General features: G+C 42.7%; 1 protein-coding gene across 2 annotated transcripts; it reads left to right on the top strand.

Annotated features, from left to right (window-relative positions):
* The first annotated feature begins 44 nt into the window (after positions 1-44).
* On the top strand, positions 45-18574 carry hars (histidyl-tRNA synthetase). Of its 2 annotated transcripts, XM_084908649.1 has the most exons (14): positions 137-228; positions 1524-1890; positions 2010-2096; positions 2958-3077; positions 7916-8011; positions 8260-8385; positions 10426-10533; positions 10604-10702; positions 13865-13958; positions 14223-14350; positions 14789-15061; positions 15167-15283; positions 17739-17885; positions 17994-18574. In XM_084908649.1, exons 2-14 carry the CDS (start codon positions 1786-1788, stop codon positions 18048-18050), a joined length of 1557 nt encoding a protein of 518 aa, XP_084764775.1. In that variant the 5' UTR covers positions 137-228; positions 1524-1785; the 3' UTR covers positions 18051-18574. The 2 variants fall into 2 exon arrangements, with proteins under 2 accessions (XP_084764782.1, XP_084764775.1); XM_084908656.1 differs by lacking the exon at positions 1524-1890 and having other exon boundaries at positions 45-228.
* Positions 18575-20380: the final 1806 nt, after the last annotated feature.

The following is a 20380-nucleotide window of genomic DNA, read 5'->3' on the forward strand; positions in this document are numbered from 1 at the left end:
AACATCAGTTAATGAATGATTAATCGGAAATTGCGTTATTTCCGTTTCCGTTTTATGCTCCGTTGACAGTTACAAGTCCGTATGTGTTGTAGGTAGCCGGTGAAGTGAGTAGCGCTATTAAAACATTTAGAAAAAGCAATGGAAGACAAGGCACAGATACAAGAAGCGATTAAAAGTCAAGGGGAAGTCGTTCGGAAGTTAAAATCAGAGAAGGCGAGCAAAGAGCAGGTCCGTACTAAGATTTACTCTTAATATTAATTATGATGTTAAGACAAGTGAGTTACAGCATGCTGCGCCATGCTTCGGCATTTTAACTGATTGGTTGTTTGCTAGCTAGATTAGCTATATAATACATGTAGAAGATTTTCATACTCGCAGTTTAGCTCTCGGTCTTGGAATACATGCTGTTAGCATCTGACTCAGTACTGTCTAATATGATTATTAATCAGTTCTCATTTCGATATAGATTATGTTCAATAACTTGGCTTTCCGAAAAAATGGAAGACGCTTATATTTAGAAAACAATATTCGCTAAATTCAGGTTTCAGGGAGAAGGAGTCTATTCTTCCCCAAAGCCAGTTTTTTTATTCCACCATAGAGTTAGCTTACAGGAAAAGTCCTGCGCTCTAATCGGTCCGGCCTCCTTCATTCAGCCCAGTTAGCTAGCGAATGTTAACATACATGTTGACACCTATTATGTAATGAATTAACGAACTGGATAACAATGATATAGTTTTTTATTTTCTTCACGGCTTTAAAACGTGGATTTTCAACGTTCTTATTCTCGTTATGGAAACGTGTAAGGAGAGCTGATGCAATAACACGCATGCGTTAACACGGGCATTATCAGAGCCTGTGACCACTGAGAATATGTAGCTGATACCACAATAAATGCCAAATGTATGTGAGGGTGCAGAAGCGTTTATTATTAGCAAACACTAAGACGATCAAGACATCTTCTAGGGGCCAGTGTTTGTTTTAGCCCGTCATAAATCCTCGTAGAACAACATGAATTAAAAACGTCCCCTTTGTGTTATTCAGGAATCTTCTTGACTGGTCCATAGAGCATATTCTTATTTCTCAGAGAAGATGCCTTAGCCGAATCGTTCAGACAGCAGTCTCATCTATTTTCTGTCTTTTATCTGAATTGTTTGACGTTAGTTCAGAGTCTGACTCGCTTTATGAAAATGACACCATAGAGATTTATTGAGACTAAGTTACAAATGCTTGCTGACAGGTAGAGTTTGCTAAATGCAATAACAGGTTAAAGCAGCAACAGTAGACATGTTAACCAGCCTTTTGTGGCTGTGGACAATAAGTGAAGGAACCATAGATTTTTTTTAAACAGTTCAAGAGGTGCATCTGTGCACTTGTTGTCTAAATCAGTTTTTATCACATTAGTGAAAGACTGTTTGTTTGCCGGGTGGGTGGGGGGCTGTTGGGCTGCTGTGATTGACTTGCTACATCTCGTGTTCTGTTCTCCTCACTGTGGCGATGATGCATCATGCCCCACCCTCTCCTAGTGATAGGGTTGCTTACCACTTTTCTCCTGTTCTTCCTGCCTGACCTGTGGTGACCTTGGCCTGTCACACGATTCATCATCTCCACCATCTACTTCACCGTCTGGTTAATCCAACCCTCCTGACTGGTTGCTGCGGCTGGCTCTGTACAACACCACTGGATTATGCTGCACTCTTGATGCACTCTGATCTTTTTTTTGGTCCTACTTTTACTTTCTTTTTTTTTTTTTAAATCCATACCATTTTCCTGCACTGTGGAATAACCATGCTGGGCATGATCTGGGTTCGTGCCTGCTCCGCTCTGGTGGGCTTTCGGGCTCCCACATGTGTCCGATCTCTTCACTCTTTCCCTGGGATCACTGTGGCTCAGGTAGGCTGCTGTCCATGTGTTTATTTGACAAGATGTATTCATAATTTTTCACACTACAGTTGTTAAATACAGTATAAAACCTCTGAACACTTTATATTTTGTGCTGTGTTCTCATGCAGATTGATGAAGAGGTAGCTAAACTGCTGGAACTAAAGGCTCAGTTAGGAGATGATGGCAAAACCCAATTTGTCCTTAAAACACCAAAGGTAAGATTAAAGTATTGTTGTATTTAAGGAAATACACTTTTATATTTACAGAATATGTACAGAATGTTCTTTGAATAGAAAGGAAAAACACATTCTGTGGCACAGGCCTGGTATCGTCTGTATTAGGACAAGACAAACACAACCATTTAACTTTATGTCACATGTGTAAAGCTTATCTTACTATCTCAGCATGACTTGGTGGAATAAAAGGAGCTCTCAATGGCAAAGTACCCGCTACCTTTATATTTGGGCACATACCATTTGATTAAAAGCTTGTTGTAAGTAGAAGCAGGCATAGCTTTGGTTACAGAGAAGCCTGCCTGTGAGATCATTGGCACCAAGTGGCTGCATTATAATTTAAAAAAATATAATAGCTCTAGATAGCTTGTTACCAAAGATCAGATCAAAGAACCCCTTCATAAGAGTGGGTTTAACGAATCAAACTTTAGTGTCGGTAGTCAAAAATGCAAGGATCAGACTACCCCAAATTGTGTCATCAAAGTACATGATGCTTTATGTGGATATCTGCTTATCCTTTAATCAATCACATCTCTTCTAGAGGACCAGAAAATGTATGTATGGTAAGCTTTCCAATGGTGTATTACAACCCCAGTGGCTCTAAGTTAGATTTCTTTTTAATGTAAAAAGTTACATGGATTCAGTCACCCAGGCCTAGGACAGCGACCATTTACAACCTCTGGTAGGCAACAATGTTCATTCTCCGAACAGCTGAGTGGTTACTGGTTACCGCACGGTGAAATGTGTTACAAAGAGGATGCTGAACAAAAAAATGACAACAAACAACAAGTTCATACATATTCTCACAATAGAATTATTTGATTGACAATGTGTGTTTGTCAGGGAACGAGAGACTACAACCCCAAACAGATGGCCATCAGAGAAAAAGTCTTCAACACCATCATCCGCTGCTTTAAACGACATGGAGCCGAGACCATCGACACACCTGTTTTTGAACTAAAGGTAGAGTTTGACTTAGTTTAACAAGTTTGCTGCTTGAAAAATAGGAATGGGAATCGGGTATTAGTTCTTTTAGCAAACCGGTTCCCAGTAGTTCAATTCCTTGGAATTGTTAGTCTGCCAGACTCTCAATCCCGCTTATCGGTTCCACTTGTACTTATGCTACAATTAGCTGACTACTTTCATTTTTATTGCACAAAAGAACCAGAGTGCAGTGGTGAAGTGCAAACTGCATTCAGGGCCGAAACAACAGCTAACTGCTAAATAACAAAGTTGTGCCGCTAACAAAACTTCGGCTCTTTGCAAGCACCTATCCGGTCTTTAAGTGATGACGTGATGAATCCTGCTTCCGGGCCCAAACTACCCTGTGTTTAATGAGGCTTTTGTGTTTTTAACATGTTTTAATACTTTGTATCTTGTTCTATTCAATTTCAAAAGCCCCTAAAAACAGTCAGTGATCACTGTCGGCCTCTCAGTTTTTATTACTGCTATTCATTTTAAAGCTCAGCTTTTAAAACCATCGGGAAACCTCAAGTTAACTTTTATCGAGTGGAAAAAAGTTAGCGTTCATCCTCCAGCTTCACTGTTTATGTTATGCTAACATAGCTGTGTCGCTAGCCACCACATAGCACAACATTATATACCAGCTAGTCCAACTTCAGTAACCCTACAAATGTCACTGCTGTTTAGTTTCATTTGTGTTGGAAGTGACAGCAGAGCTGTACGTTTGAATTTTGTCAGAAATCTCTCAGTCAGAACATGCTATATCATGTTTAGGTGGAAACTAGCGAGCTAACTTCCTGCTAACTTCTAACTCCGTTAAATGTATTAAATCCTGTTTTCATGGATGCCTGGATGTTAAACTTAAGGCTATTGTTAAACTGGATATTAAGAGTTTTACTCTCAGTGATGCCGCAGTGTTCATTTGACTTTGGGACCTGAAGCAGAGTTTGGGCCCAGACACAGCTAATGACGCCAGGCTTAAAGGCCGGATACAGACAGTGTGCTAATCAGTTTTCAGTTTTATTTGTCATATGCAAGTTAGCACAGAGTCAACATTGCAATGACATGTATTTGACGAGCAGAAGACAGTCACTCAGCAGAATGGTACAGTAGAAAAAAATAGTAAAGAGCAAAATATTAATAAAATATAGTAAAAGAAAAAAGATTAACAGTTAACAGACTATATATATATATATTAAGGGTGCAACGATACACAAAATTCACAGTTCGGTTCGATACTTTGCTGTCACGGTTCGATATTTTTTCGATACAAAAAAATGTTCATGCTTTTTTAATTTATCATTTATTAAAATTATAAATATATATTTTAACTCAAACGTACAGTTTTTAAATTTAATGTTGCTGAAACAACAAAGGGATAAAACAATAAATCTATCTGATCGAGAAATCACTCATCTTTGGAAAAGAGTGTTTATTACAGAGAAATGGCTCTTTCCAAAATAAAAGCTATACTATACGCTTCTTCTGGGCTATATTCTCAGCAGCATATTAAACATATCAGGTCCCCATAAGGAGAATCCTGTGCTAACAGCTGTCTAAATGACTCGGGTAAAGTTTGTAGCATGCGTGCTTATTGTTTTTGTCTGCTTCCACTTGTCTTTGCACGAGGATGATGTCGGAGTAAATGTGCAGTCATATTCGTTGTGTTCCCACTAGTGCTGTCAGCGTTAATCTGAAATGATGTTAACGCCACAACACGGCAAATCTCCGTTAACGAGCTACCGCGGATCGCCCCGTGCGTGGGGCTGGACGGCGTCAACACGTTAACGAGCACACTGCACTAACACACTAGTTTCCACCAATTGAGCATTGCGTGGCACATCCAACATACTGTTTTACTTTAGTCCATGACGCGCTTACCTTCAGGGTCATACGTCACATGAAAACCAAAATAGTTCCAAAGGCCAGATCTGAATGAGGGTGGGGGAGGTTCAATTTGCCATGTTGCAACGAGCTTAGCTTCTGTCTCGCTAGCTTGCCCTGCGCTCAGTGAATCTGCGTTCAACTACTCCGCCTAGGCTGCACTGTCGAGCGCAGATCAGGGGATATTGCACAGTGGCAGGAATGAGCAGCAGTACAGACTGAACAGTTAGTACAGCATTGCACATTTTTTGCCTAATATAAATACCAATAAAGTGAAGTGACCAGTGCAGATTGTGCAGAGTACTTGTGAAGCTGCAGGGTAGCTTCTGAGTGCGTCCTGTGGAGTGTGTGTGTTGTGGTTGAGGTGTCATATGGCTTGATGGTAGAAACTGTTTTTAAGTCTTGTAGTCCGAGCAGACAGACTCCTGTAACGTCTGCCAGATGGTTACAAGGAGAACAGCTGATGTGCTGGGTGGCTGTGGTCCTTGATGATGCTGTGTGCTTTGCGGAGGCATCGCTGGAGATAAATGTCCTGAATGGCAGGAAGCCTCATGCCAGTGATGTGCTCTGCTGCCTTCACCACCCTCTGTAGTGATTTACGGCTGCTGGCAGAGCAGCTTCCGTACCAAACTGTAATACAGCTCGTCAGCAAGCTCTCGACTGCACACCTGTAGAAATTTGAGGTGATATTCGCGTTCAAGTCAAACTTCCTCAGCCTCCTCAGGAAGTAGAGTCGCTGGCGAGCTTTGCTGATAGCAGTGTCTGTGTGAAGGGTCCAGGAGAGATCCTCAGTGATGTTGACTCCAAGGAATTTGAAGCTGCTGACCCTTTCGGCCTTGACACCGTTGATGTGGATGGGCTGGTCTTCCCTGACTGGTCGTTTCCGGTAGTCCACTATCATTTCTCTAGTTTTGTCAGGTTATTTTCCAGACACCACTCATACAGCACCATCACCTCCTCTCTATAGGCCGTCTCATCATTGTCTGTGATGAGGCCTATGATGGTTGTGTCATCTGCAAACTTGATGATGATGTTGGACTCATGTTTAGCAACACAGTCGTGTGTGAACAGGGAATAAAGGAGGGGGCTAAGCACACAACCCTGTGGCGTTCCTGTGTTTAGGATGAGTGATGAGGAGGTGTGCTTACCAACTCTCACCACCTGGGGCCTGTTTGTGAGGAAGTTTAGAATCCATCTGCAGATCGGTGTTCCCAGCCCAAGGTCGACGAGCTACGAGGCAAGTTTTGAGGGGATGATGGTGTTAAATGCCGAGCTGTAGGGCTGCCACAAACGATTATTTTGATAGTTGACTATCACGGCTCTAGTGAGCCTTGCCCCCGGCTAGCTATCGAGCTGGGTAACAGACGTCTCCGAAAACGTCGGAGCACTTTTGCAAATATATGGTGTCTTGATAAACTGAGCAGATATTTGAGGTTTACACAGCTACGTTCTCGCTCGTCTGCGAGCTTAACAACTTCTCGTCCAAATTCCCTGGAATTTGGATATATGCGGACGGTGGTTTTAGTGATGGTATCGTCCATGCATTTTCCTATATCCAATGACAGAGTCTGTGAGTTCATTGATGTTGCCATCAGCTGCATCCACAAATATCTGCCAGTCAGTTGTCTCAAAGCAGTCCTGCAGGACCTCCTCAGCCTCACTGTCCCATTTGTAGATGACCCTGGACGGTGGTTTTACCTGTTTCAGTCTTTGTCTGTATGCAGGCAGCAGCAGCAGGAACAATGGTCTGCCTTACCAAAAGCTGGGCGGGGGAGGGGTTTGTAGCACTCTTTGAATGGAGTGTAACAGTGGTCCAGTGTTTGATCACGTCTTGTGAGGAAGGAGATGTGCTGGTAGTATTTGGGGAGAACCTTCTTCATGTTGGCTCTGTTGAAGTCTCCCAGCTCAATAAAGGCAGCGTCGGGATTTTAGTTCTCAAGTCCAATAATGATGTCATACAGTTAGTCCACAGCCGAAGCTTTATCAGCATGTGGGGGAATGTAAACAGCTGAAAGGAGAACTGAGCTGAACTCCCTCGGGAGGTAAAAAGGCCTGACTTTAATGGTCAGCAGCTCGAGGCTCTGAGAGCAGTAAGTTTTTAAGATACACACATCTCTAGCCCACACAGAGTTAACCATAAAGCACACCCCTCCTCCCCTTTTCTTGCCTGAGTCCTTCGTTCGGTTTCCCCGGTAAACAGTGAATCCATTCGGCATGACGGCGCAGTCGGGGACACTGGGCTCCAGCCATGTCTCTGTGAAGGCCAGAACGCAGCAGTTTCTGATGTCTTTTGGGTGTTTAATCCGTGCAGGCAGCTCGTCAAGTTTGTTGTCCAGAGACTGGAGATTTGCGAGCAGGATGCTGGGCAGAGTTGGCTTGCCGTTTCTCTGTCGGGATCGGCTCAAAACTCTGGCGCGTTTCCCACTCTTTGTTTTTCCTCCGCGTCGCGCAAGTAAACGAAGGATCCCTGGCATCCACGGTGTCGAAACCTGCCGTAAAGTCCGAACTGGCTGACGAACATAGCTCCAAAAGCGTTTGTCTGTCATACCGAATATATGATCGCGCTGTGCGCACAGAAATAGAAAGCAGTACAAAATAAATAATAACATTTTTGCTGAGATGACTGGGAGCTCTCGGCCGCCATCTTACGGTGCAACCGGAAGTCAAGTTCCTCGATTGCTTTAAAGCTTTGTGCTGTTGACTTTGTGTTTATACCTGTTGTTAGCTAGGATTTGTGTTGGTGTGTAGCCTGTAGGTTTATATTGTTAAATGTTCATTATGAGAATTATATATCACACATATTCTGTGTTATTTTTGAGTAATTTCCCCCACACTGATCACAAGGAGGTGAAATACCTTCAACATTCACAAACATTTGACCACACAGCACGCAATTGATTTGCAGGAATGTGGAACACATTGCATGGAAGTGACCTATTTGTATGTTTGCACAGGAAACATTGACGGGGAAATATGGAGAAGATTCAAAGCTCATCTACGATCTCAAAGACCAAGGAGGAGAGCTGCTGTCCCTCAGATATGACCTCACTGTATCCTTTAAATAGACGCAGCCAACTGTACTGTTCTCATTCATGCATTTCCACAAAAATGTTAGAAAGGATTAAAAAAAGAGTGGTGGTACTTTAGACTGAGCATTCAACAGAGATTCAGAATACGCAGTTAAATGAATGGGGCTTCTTATTAACCAAGTGCAGCTTGTGAAAAGGCTACATTGTCATGAAAGTAGCAATACATTGTTACACCGTGGTGTTGTTATTCTTGACCCGCCCTCTTTCAGGTACCATTTGCCCGCTACCTGGCCATGAACAAGATAACCAACATCAAGCGTTATCACATTGCTAAGGTCTATCGTCGTGACAACCCAGCCATGACCCGGGGACGTTACAGAGAGTTTTATCAGTGTGTAAGTCAACTGCAGATGGCATGGACTGAGTTCTTTTTCATAGCATTAATTTTGTCTCACTATGGGAATATCTACTCTGTCACCTCATCAGAAGGTCAAATATCACAGCTCCCTATAGGCTGGCTCAGTGATGCCTATGTGAGGAGGGGTCCCCTATATAATCTTGATTCAAGCAGAAGCCGTTGACAGCCCTGCTGTTTGTGCTAAACTCACACTGTCCATAAATTTGAGTGCACAACGCTCTGTTCCCAACATGCCAGTGTACAGTAGCTCACAAGCAGTAGCAATACAGTCCTGTAGGTAGTCCGGGTGTTTGGTAGCAATGCTTTTACTCCAAAGCATCGTAGCAACACTTTGCTAATAAGGCACTGCCAGCATCACCAACAGGAAGCATTCACGTGTTCAACACTCATTAGCAACAGCGCTTAATGTAGAAACTGCCCAATATGCAGCAAAACCTCCAGAAAAGTAGCACTACCTTTCACTGCTAGGATTCAAAGTCCACTAGCTACCCGAGGCTACAGCTAGCTACCCGAGGCTACAGCTAGCTACCCGAGGCTACAGCTAGCTACCCGAGGCTACAGCTAGTGTCACTACCCGATCCGTACCGGAAACCCGATCGGTATCCCGCATGCGCAAATCTTACGTCACTTCCTCTCTTTGCCAACATTGCGACATTCAATATATTTGAATGATACGGTTAGCGCCCAGTTAGCTCCTAGCATTTCTCACAGCTCTGCCTCCTTTTCAACTACCGGGACATTTAAACAATGGATAATGCGTATACAAACAAATTCACGCTTTTCTCCTCAACAGAGAGCGTCCCCCGATTGAACAACAGCGCCGTAAAATAAGAAGAATGGCGCCTAATTACAGAGTTAATAATACAGACTTTGTAATATCTCACGTGAAGATTCATCAGCCAGATGAAGTGTTTACTGACAATTGACAGTGATAGCGGACATCATCATCACTATTCCAACAATCCTCTCCACACAGACAAGCATAAACACACTCGACTATCACTAAATCAAATTTAACACACGTTTGTAATTACGCTAATTCAGTTTACGATAGGGTTCATTCGCTCGGTCAGCAGGTGGCAGTATCCTCGTACACTGGGGAGTAAACTGCCATTAAACTAAACAGAAGAAGAATAAAACCCCTGCACATGCGCGGTACGGATCGGGGAGTCCTGATCCGTAACTATCTTTTTATTTTTAGTTTTCGTCTACATTATATTGAAATGCTTCATTATTGGAAACATTTTAAGAGATACTTATTATACTTATTCTTAACATCTTAACAGATACTCTGACCCGTAACTATCGTAAAACGCTTCGACCGGAAGTAGACACCTTTACCGATCGGGTTTCCAGTACGGATCGGGTAGTGACACCTAGCTACCCGAGGCTACACCTAGCTACCCGAGGCTACAGCTAGCTACCCGAGGCTACAGATGTGGAAAACTATTGTTGAGGAGTAGCAGGTGGTTGGTGTACTTTGGTAAACGGTCACTGCTCTGATGCAATAAAAAAATGTGACTGTTAAATGCTGTCCACACTCCTTTCCCTGATAGTCATGAAGTGCTTCAGAAGGGTCGTCAAGGCCCACATAAAGGATTCCATCAATGTCACTGTGGGCTACAGGAAAAAACGTTTTTACAGATTGTTCCTGGCTCAGACTCAGGTGCAAAAAGTCTCAACCTGAGCTTCCTCCTCTACAATTTGGTCCTGGACTCCTTAACCAGCAAAATCCACAACATCTCTTCCTCCTGCATCATCCTCAGCACTGGCTTCTTCCAGATCTCTGTATTAAATCTCACCTTCCAGGTCACCCTGCTGACATATGACGCCAGAGCAAAACATCAAAGCTGTCATACAGTCTTTGTAGATGATGCAACACTTTGCACAATACATTTTTATGTATTTATTTTATCTGTTGACTATTTCAGTTTACACTGACATCTGCTGCTCATCACCACTGATGACTGACTTAGAAGTGACAAGGTTAACATGTGTGTTTGTGTTTGCGTTTCAGGATTTTGACATAGCAGGGCAATACGACGCCATGATCCCAGATGCTGAGTGTCTAAAGATTGTACATGAGATCCTCAATGAGCTGGACCTCGGAGACTTTCGTATTAAGGTTTGTCACTTAGTTGAGCTGAGTGCTGCCGTGGTGAGTGAGTATCTCTAACCACATCTTCTACATGCAGGTGAACGACCGACGCATCCTTGATGGAATGTTTGCTGTGTGTGGCGTTCCAGATGACAAGTTCCGAACCATCTGTTCAACGGTGGATAAACTGGACAAGGTACTGAGGCTTACTGCAGTGAACATCCAACTCTTCTAATGACTATACTCAGTTCTCCTGACCCTCGTACTTATGAGAATGTTGTCAATTGTCAATATTCAGAAACCAGTATTGTGGAGGTAAAAAGGAATGGCATTTTTATTTGTGACACCTCTGAGGTAATCTAACAGCACTGTAAACGTCTCCTTGGAGAGCTGCTATGTTGATGCCATTTGCACGAAAATGTTATGTGCAGCTGCTCAACAAGAAATAAGAAGTGAGATTAATCAGATGTGACTCTGGATCAGATCCGCCTCAGATGTACCACAGGCTCAGAAGACTAGGTCCAGATCGGAAATCACTTACAAAACAGGATTGGACTGGATCAGGATGGATGAACCTCAGTGTGTGAAGAGGACTCTCCATTTACAGGCACAAACTGGAGTCTATTAGATAGATATGATACAAACCACTGCAGCACAGTACCTGTAATACCTGCAGCATGTTCTAATCGCTCTAATAGGATATTATGGTCGACAGTATCGAACGCTGCACTGAGGTCTAGCAGGACAAGCACAGAGATGAGTCCACTGTCAGAGGCCATAAGAAGATCATTTGTAACCTTCACTAAAGCTGTTTCTGTGCTGTGATGAGCTCTGAAACCTGACTGAAACTCTTCAAATAAACCATTCCTCTGCAGATGATCTGTTAGCTGTTTGACAACTACTCTTTCAAGGATGTTTGATATAAAGGAAGGTTGGAGATTGGCCTATAATTAGCTAAGACTGCTGGGTCTAGAGATGCTTTTTGAGTAAAGGTTTAACTACAGCCAGCTTGAAGGCCTGTGGTACATAGCCGATTATTAGAGATAGGTTGATCATATTTAAGATCGAAGAATTAATCAATGGCAGGACTTCTTTGAGCAGTTTTGTAGGAATGGGGTCTAAAAGACACGTTGATGGTTTGGAGGAAGTAATTATTGAAGTTAACTCAGAAAGATCAATTGGAGAAAAAGAGTCTAACTTAACATCAATGGTACTAAGAGTAGCTGTAGATAATATTACATCTGTGGGATGATTACTGGTAATTTTTTCTCTAATGATTAAAATGTTATTTGTGAAGAAGTTCATGAAGTCATTACTAGTTAACGTTAAAGGGATGGTTGGCTCAACAGAGCTCTGACTGTTTGTCAGCCTGGCTACAGTGCTGAAGAGAAACCTGGGGTTGTTCTTATTTTCTTCAATCAGTGATGAATAGTGAGATGTTCTGGCTTTGCGGAGGGCTTTCTTATAAAGCAGCAAACTATTTCTCCAGGCTAAATGATGATCCTCTAAATTTGTGACACGCCATTTCCTCTCCAGATTACGAGTCGTCTGCTTTAGGGTACGTGTTTGAGAATTATACCACGGAGTCAGGTACTTCTGATTAGAGACCTTAGTTTTCACTGGAGCTACAGTATCCAGAGTCGTACGTAGTGAGGAGGTGAAATTATTAACAAGATAATCGACCTCTGTTGGGGTAGCGTTCAGGTAGCTGCTCTGCTCTGTGTTGGTACAGGGCATTGAAGATGATAACAGTGGGTGGATTATATTCTTAGGATGTTCTTGACAGACGACTTTGCAACCATCTAACTTCACTTAGGAAAACATTTGCACATCAAGAAAGATACTTCTTCAGCCACTTTAAAGCCCTTTGAGTGCTCAGCCAGTAGAATAGTGCTATATAAGAACCGGTCCATTTACCATTTATTTACCAAGAACTCAAATATTTATTGATTAGAGCATTTTAATGATTTATAATCCTGTCTTCCATGCACTTGAGCAGCTCCTCAGTGTATGATGAAATAGATGCTGTAAGATGAAGAGATATTAGCCACAAATGGTAAATGGCCTGTATTTGTATAGCGCGTTACACATCCAGTCATCCACCCATTCACACAAATATCATTGATTATCACGGTTTAGATAAGTGTGTTTGCATTTGTGCAATTATTTTGAACTATGGGTTCTGATTTTAAGTACAAGTAGCAGTGATGTCCCGTCTGAAGCTGAAGCTCCAGTGCGTGTCCAAAAAACGAACACACTGCTTCAGAAGCCCTGTGCCGAGGCGTGGGTCGTCTGAAAAGAGTCATGTGATTGATGACGTCTGAAGCTTCATTTGTCAAACCCCCGATTCAGTGGTTAATGACGAATTGAATCATTGGCGGTGATTTTTTTGCGACAGATAGCGAAGTAGTGTGCGACATAATGAGAGTTATAATTTGTAAGAAAACACAGCTGCAGTATATCTAAACGTATCGCATGGAGGCAGCGACTTCACTGCACAAGCATACTGCCAACCTTTTATAACATTGTGTTGTACTTAATATATAGTGTTTGGTTTTTTTAAATTAATACAAAACATCAAGAAGTCAGAAGCAAAGGGAGAACACACCATGGTACATGTTTACATGAGGAAGGTAAAAAAGCACCACATCAGCCCGATGTCAGACTGAGCTGTCACATTATCATGTTAAACAGAAGCTGTCATTTCAGCTCTGAGTGGCCAATCATAATGCAGCAGTTCACTTCAAGTTGTAGATTCAAGCTGCTCGTCATATTTTTGGCACCAGATGTCACCAAAGAGCACTGTGTTGAACAGCTTTGAGTAATGAACCGTCTTTAAATACAAGGCTCAGTGCTTCGGTGCTTGGCAAGTTATGATGAGGGTGTGGCTTATCAGCAGATGGGTATAACGCCACTAGTGCTCCACAGAGCTGCCGTGTTATGTTGGTAAATATAACAAACTTGGACTGTGCTGTAGTCCCGTCTATGCCTGCAATGATTGGAGCCCTGCTGCTCACGGTCATTCGTTACAAGGCTGCTGAGCGTTTCTCCATCTCTCACCTCTTTTTACTCACCGTGTGTTTATACACCACTCTGACATTAATCATTAGTCAAACACACAAGCGGTCGCAGGAGATGGACTACCTGAGCCTGGTTCTCCAGGTGGCGCTTAAAAGGGAGTTTTTCCTTCTTCTGTCACCAAGTGCTCACACAGGGTCATCTTCATGTCGGGTTTTTTCTGCATTATTGTTGGGTCTTTATGTTACAGTATAAAGCACCGTGTTGTTGTGGTTTGGTGCTATATAAATAAAGTTGAATTGAAATCCTTACCCGTGTCCTCTGTTTGCTACTCCTCTAGATGTCCTGGGAGGACGTGAAGAAAGAGATGGTGAATGAGAAGGGCCTGTCAGAGGAGGCTGCCGACCAGATTGGGGAGTACGTCAGCATGCAGGGTGAGACTGTACCCAACATCCACACAGCTGATGTCTGTAGAACAATCAGCATGACCTGAACTGTCAGCTGTTCAGCGGAGACATTTTTTAGCTCTTTTTCTTCAGCATCAAATAAAATGTGGTCCAAGCTTATGCTGCACTCCCACAGACTCAGAAACACAACATTAAACATTTTATCTTGTACCGCCACAATGATGAAATAGAGCATGCCAAGGGAATCGCTTGTGCAACACACAGACTCACTGTGTGCTGGATGTAATGCAGGTGGAATGGACCTGGCTGAGCGCCTCCTTCAGGACCATAAAATGTCTCAGAGTAAGCAGGCCTGCGCTGGCCTCTCAGACATCAAACTGCTCTTCAAGTACCTACAACTCTTCCATGTCACAGACAAGGTGAGAAACTGACTCTTACGCTGATCTTGGATTCCTCTGGTATAGAATTCCAGTATGAGTGCTCTATAGCAATGATCTGGTTTCCATGTGGACAAAAAAGGTTTTATATTAGTCATGCAACTCTGTGAAAAACTAGCAGACCCTTACTGGTTTTCAGGGTTTTCCATAAGGTCATGGTACCTGGTACCATTAGCGTACTAATTATGTCACGGGACGCTCGGCCGTGTTGCTATAGCAACAATCACGCACTTTAGGTGGTACTCGATTGTAAGTGAAAACCAGTCGATCCGAGTTGAGTGGTGGTGAACCTTGGCAAGTGAATCCGAGTAGGTAAATGGAAAAGGGGCTTTTGTTTCGTCTCTCTATTGTTTTTGTTTGTTTTTCCGTTCTTCATTCTTCCCTGCCTGGATATGGACCTTGATATTCTACCTTCTCTAGGTGGTGTTTGACCTTAGTCTGGCCCGGGGTCTGGACTATTACACTGGAGTGATCTATGAAGCCGTGCTAACTCAGGCAAGCGCAGTCTCAGCCGCTAATGAAGCTCAAAACGGCGCAAATGCAGAAGAGAGTGTGAGCGTGGGCAGCGTGGCGGGAGGGGGCCGATACGATGGCCTGGTGGGCATGTTCGACCCCAAGGGGAGGAGAGTCCCCTGTGTGGGTGTCAGCATAGGTATCGAAAGGATCTTCTCCATCATGGAGCAGAAGGCTGAGGTAATGTCTCACCTGATATCTGTGAAATAAAATTTAAGCTGGAGCAGCTTTACTGTTCTGTGAATGATGCACAAGTTCAAACAGTGACATTGTTTTATTGTTCAGGCCTCACCGGAGAAGGTGCGCACCACAGAAGTTCAGATCATGGTGGCATCTGCTCAGAAGAACCTGCTGGAGGAGAGACTGCAACTCATCTCTGAGCTCTGGAATGCTGGCATCAAGGTAGGTGTGTGGCAGGGGGGTGTCAGGACAGATCAGGGGGGAGATACATCAACAACCCCACCCTAAGAGATTGGGTACCTTGTGTATCCACCAGGGGGAGCAGTGTGTCTGCTTTATCCGGTCTTTAAGTCTGACTTCATCAGCTGTTTCTGTGTCCAAACTCTGCTTCAGCTCCCAAAGTCAAACGAACACTGTGGCGTCACTGAGAGTTAAAAACTGTTTAAATTCATCTGTAATAAAATCATCAGCGTTGCTGCTTTACCAGGTGTAACGATTAAGTTTAACATCCAGGCATCCATGAAAACAGGATTTATTACATTTAACGGAGTTAGAAGTTAGCAAGCAAGCAATTTATTTATATAGCACTTTCAGAACAACTCCCAGCTGAACACCAAGTGCTGTACACTTGACATGCCAGAAATGATACACAGAATAAGTTAAAAAAATAAAATAAAGTTAGCAGGAAGTTAGCGCGCTAGTTTGCACCTAGACATGATATAGCATGTTCTGACTGAGAGATTTCTGAAACAGTTCAAACGTTGCTGTCACTTCCAACATAAATGAAGACAGAAAACTAAACAGCAGTTTGTAGGGTTACTGAGGTTGGGCTAGCTGCTATATAATGATGTGCTACGTGACCGCTAGCTACACAGCTATGCTAGCGTAACATAAACCACAGGTTCCCAAAGTGTGTGTGTGTGGGGGGGGGGGGCTGTATGAAAAGGAAAAATAAAACACTTGGACACTGCTAACATAATGGACAGGTGTTTGATGGGGCTCCCACACAAACGCAAAGCAGGAGATGAAGCGTCACTGAATATGTTTCCAAACCAACTTCATTCTGAGCCAAAGACTAGAAAATATGGTGAAGCATATCTTCCCTTTGGCTTCACCAGGATTGGTTTTCCCTTCTTCGGGAGCAGCGCTGGGCTGTTCAAATCACGGACAAACAGGATCCCACATTCTTGATTTTTAGTTCACAAACACTTGTTGTAATGACTAACTACTCCTGACATTTTGGAGACATTAGCTTTTTACACAGTAGAGTTACAGCTGGATACGAATAACATCAGGCTGATCCTGCCACGATTTGTTCCCCCTGTCTAAATCACGGACAAACAGGATCCCACAGCTGTTTATGTTTTTGAACCCATTTTGCGCAGAGAGGCATTTGTTGAAAAATGTATTGATGTTGAATATTATTACACAGGAAAAAACAACTACAGTAAAATAATCACACTGTGACGCCTCTGCCTTTGTAAATGGAGGGACAGTAACTGCATGTAAAACCTGCAGACAGTCAGATTAACAGTATTTCGTCTCTGCCATTCTGCAATTCATCTCATGTAAACAATAACGTGGCCACAGCGTGACGTGAAAAAAGGCGCATACCTTTGACGTTGCGTGACTCTGTATTCCTCGTCCACACGTAAACGCAAAAAAGGAGTTTTAAAAAATTTTTAAAAATCTCACGCCGTTTACGTGGACGAAACAGCTGCGCTTTCAAGAATACCCGTGTAGGTGCGGACGCAGCGTAAAAGAGTTAGTAGTTTTTTTTCTTACTACCTGCATATTACTTGTATTTGCTCAATTGTTTACTAAATGTTTGAGGTGTGAAATAAACCGCAATGGAGCAAAATATGCGTGTGAGTGGTTGGAGGATGTGTGCGCGTGCGTGCGCGTGTGCGTGCGCGAACATCTTTCTTGTAAAACAAAGGGGGGCCCAGCAAAAAAAGTTTGGGAACCACTGAAATAGAACAAGATACAAAACATGAAAACATGTTAAAAACACAACAGCCTTAATAAAGACTGAAGCAGGGTTCATATGTCATCACTTAAAGACCAGATACTGTATAGTCGTACTGTTCAGGGATTCTATAATTATGATGGAATCATTATGTTCAACCCCGTCTTAATGAGCAGGCCAGCTGCTCTCCATCCCCACAGACTACTATTTTTTAAACTATGCAATCAAAAAATGATTAACAACTGGTGGAAGCTTTTTAAGACTGACAATGAATAAATAAACACAACACATAAATCAACAATTTTAAGGGCAACCTTCACAGACAGGTAAGACAGCCCAGTCATTAGCATTACAGCACATGTCAGTGCTGTCTATAGACCAGCGATCGACTACGGTGGTGTGAAAAAGTGTTAGCCCCCTACCTGATTTACTCCTTTATTGTATGTTTGTCACACTTGAATGTTTCAGATCATCAAACAAATTTAATGTTAGACAAAAATATTACAAACTGCATTTTGTGTTTACTTATGTCATCTTTGTCTAATATTTAAATTCGTTTGATGATCTGAAACATTTAACTGTGACAAACAGGAAAAACATCAAAATCAGGAAGGTGGCAAACACACCACTGTATCTGTTCTGGTGAAATGACATCGGCACAGTAAAGAGCATATCTGTGTGTGTGTGTGTGTGTGTGTGTGCACGTAGGCTGAGGTGATGTACAAAAAAAACCCCAAACTGCTGAGTCAGCTGCAGTACTGTGAGGAAGCAGGAATCCCCCTCGTGGCTATACTGGGAGAACAGGAGCTGAAGGATGGAGTGGTGAAGCTGCGTGTAGTGGCAACCAGAGAGGAGGTATGATGCACGCACACCAAGTCATTGTAATTACACACATAAAGAAATGCTCACACACACGTCACGTTATCTTGCTGCCCCCACCCCCCCTCTGCTGTTTGTGCACAGGTCGATATATCCAGAGCAGATCTTATCAGTGAGATCAAGAGGAGAACTGAGGCTTAGCCGCTTCCTGCTTGTTTAGCCATAAACCAGCCGCTTTATCTCATGGGCTCTTCAGAACCGTGTACAGAATTCCTTCCCTGGTCCACTACAGAACAAGTTGAACAAGAGCCCTGCAAAGACACAGCAGCCACGTGGACTGGTGTTACACAGCATGTGGTGCTCATGAACACAGCAGGAAGCTAACAGGGAACGTGTTTAAATGAATGATGTTGCTTGTAATGTGCTTTCGGATGCGTAAAAGATGCCTAACTCGTTGTCATTGTTCACATTGTTCAGGAGGGTCTCTGGTGAAGAGATGGTAGATGTAAATCACACCAAAACAGTCAGTGCACTATTTAAAAAAATACATAGGAGGATAGCTGTAGTGTTTAAGACCAAGACTGAGACAATGTTACACATTTGTTTTCTACATGAATCGTGTCATGATTTACTGCAGTTAAAGTTCTAACTAAGAATGCTCCTGTCTGTATAAAATATCCTGTACTGCCCAGTGTCTCAAATAAAAAGCTTACATTTTGCTCAAACCTGGGAAAAGCTTCTGGTTTCCACATCTGTGAGAATGTGAAGGTCCTCTTGGATGAAGACGATGCTCCCACCACCAAACACCAAGCTGCCAACTTTACATGTGTCTTTTAAAGGGCTTGAAAAAGTCCAATAGAATTACTCAACTGATAATCTGCTGGGGTTGTCCTTAAGCAGCATCATTAGAAGGCACAGCATTTAATTGCTATGCAGCTGCATTGACACCTGATGCTGTGCAATGGGCACACTGATGGTTTTGAACCTCGTGGTCAGCTCAATACTTGGGATGCATTTCCTCTGGGCACTCGCGTGCTAATCCTGTAGCAGTGCATCTCAAAATATGAAAATATTGTGACGATCTATTATGTATTACAGAAAGATAAACTTGATCACCACAACCTCAAGAGGCCCATCATGAAAGTAGATCCCAGCTGTCTTAGCTAATTATAGATGTTTAGTGGGCTTTAGTGAAGGTGCACTCCGACGTTAACGCTGTATTCACGTTCATCCGGTTGCTTGAAAGTAGTGATGGTGAAAATCGCGAGGCTTCAAAACGAGACGTCAGAAACCGGCTGATGCTGTCACCGTATCTACGTCCAGCTTTGAGATGGTGTTGGTGTACTTCAAGCGCGTAGGTCTGGATGGCAAACCTAAGGCCCGGGGCCCAGAATCGGCCTGGCAAAGGCTCTAATATGGCCCACTTGATGGCTTTGGAATATAGGAAGGAGGGCACAGATTTAAAACTGTATTTTAAAGTTTTATCATATTTTCCTACTGATAGAGACCTCTCCCATTTGTATTACACCAAGTAATGAATTAGATACTTTTTACTTTAGACTAAAAAAAATAAATGCATAAATAAATGAAACTTTGTTGAATTACTGAAGAACTCTGTTTTTTAATTACAAGTGTCTGGGCACTAAGCTAAGAGAATCTTTGCAGTAATTTTACACATTTATTTATTTGTTCTGCCGCATTCACAGAGAACAGAATTTAGAATAATCACTTACAGTCATACAAAACTGAGACATACTGTTAAAACTGCACTTGTTTTTCTCATATTAATTGCAATTAAATGTGTCTTGAAACATCTTTACACTGACAGAAAGGGCAGTTTCACTGGTTTGGCCTACTTAAGATCACAGCGGGCTGTAAGTGGCCCACGATGTAAGCTGAGTTTGACATCCCTGAAGTAGGTTATACCAGCGGTCCCCAACCCCCGGGCCTCGGACCGGTACCGGTCGGTGAGTCGTTTGGTACCGGGCCGCGAGAGTTGAGGCTCAGGTGTGAAATGTATAGTTTTCAGGGTTTTTATCGGTTTTCAGCGTTATTTTGTTATCGTTTTTATCGTTTACTCGGTTTTCCTGGGTCTTTTCATGTGTGTTATGAATAAATATTCTTTTTTCGGTACCGGTACTACTTTTATTTTGTTGTATTTATCCGCGACACCTTAAAGGCCGGTCCATGAAAATATTGTCGGGCATAAACCGGTCCGTGGCGCAAAAAAGGTTGGAGACCGCTGGGTTATACGATGGCTGGGAACTAAAGCTGCGCCTGATACTACACACCTAGAATAAACCAGCGAGGTAGTGTCTTATTAAACATGGAAAGCATTGTTTACAACTACTGCTGTGCTACTGAATGTTTGTTAAGGAATCAAAACAAACTGAATGCAACAAACTCGTCCCCAAAAATGTGATTTTGGAACACATGGAACTAGGGCTGCTCGATTATGGCAAAAATGATAATCACGATTATTTTCACTGAAATTGAGATCTCGATTATTTGACAATATTTATTTAACAATA

Source organism: Perissodus microlepis, chromosome 2 (assembly GCF_051167445.1).
Source record: "Perissodus microlepis isolate ML-2025 ecotype Zambia chromosome 2, ASM5116744v1, whole genome shotgun sequence".
Classification (NCBI taxonomy): Eukaryota; Metazoa; Chordata; class Actinopteri; order Cichliformes; family Cichlidae; genus Perissodus; species Perissodus microlepis.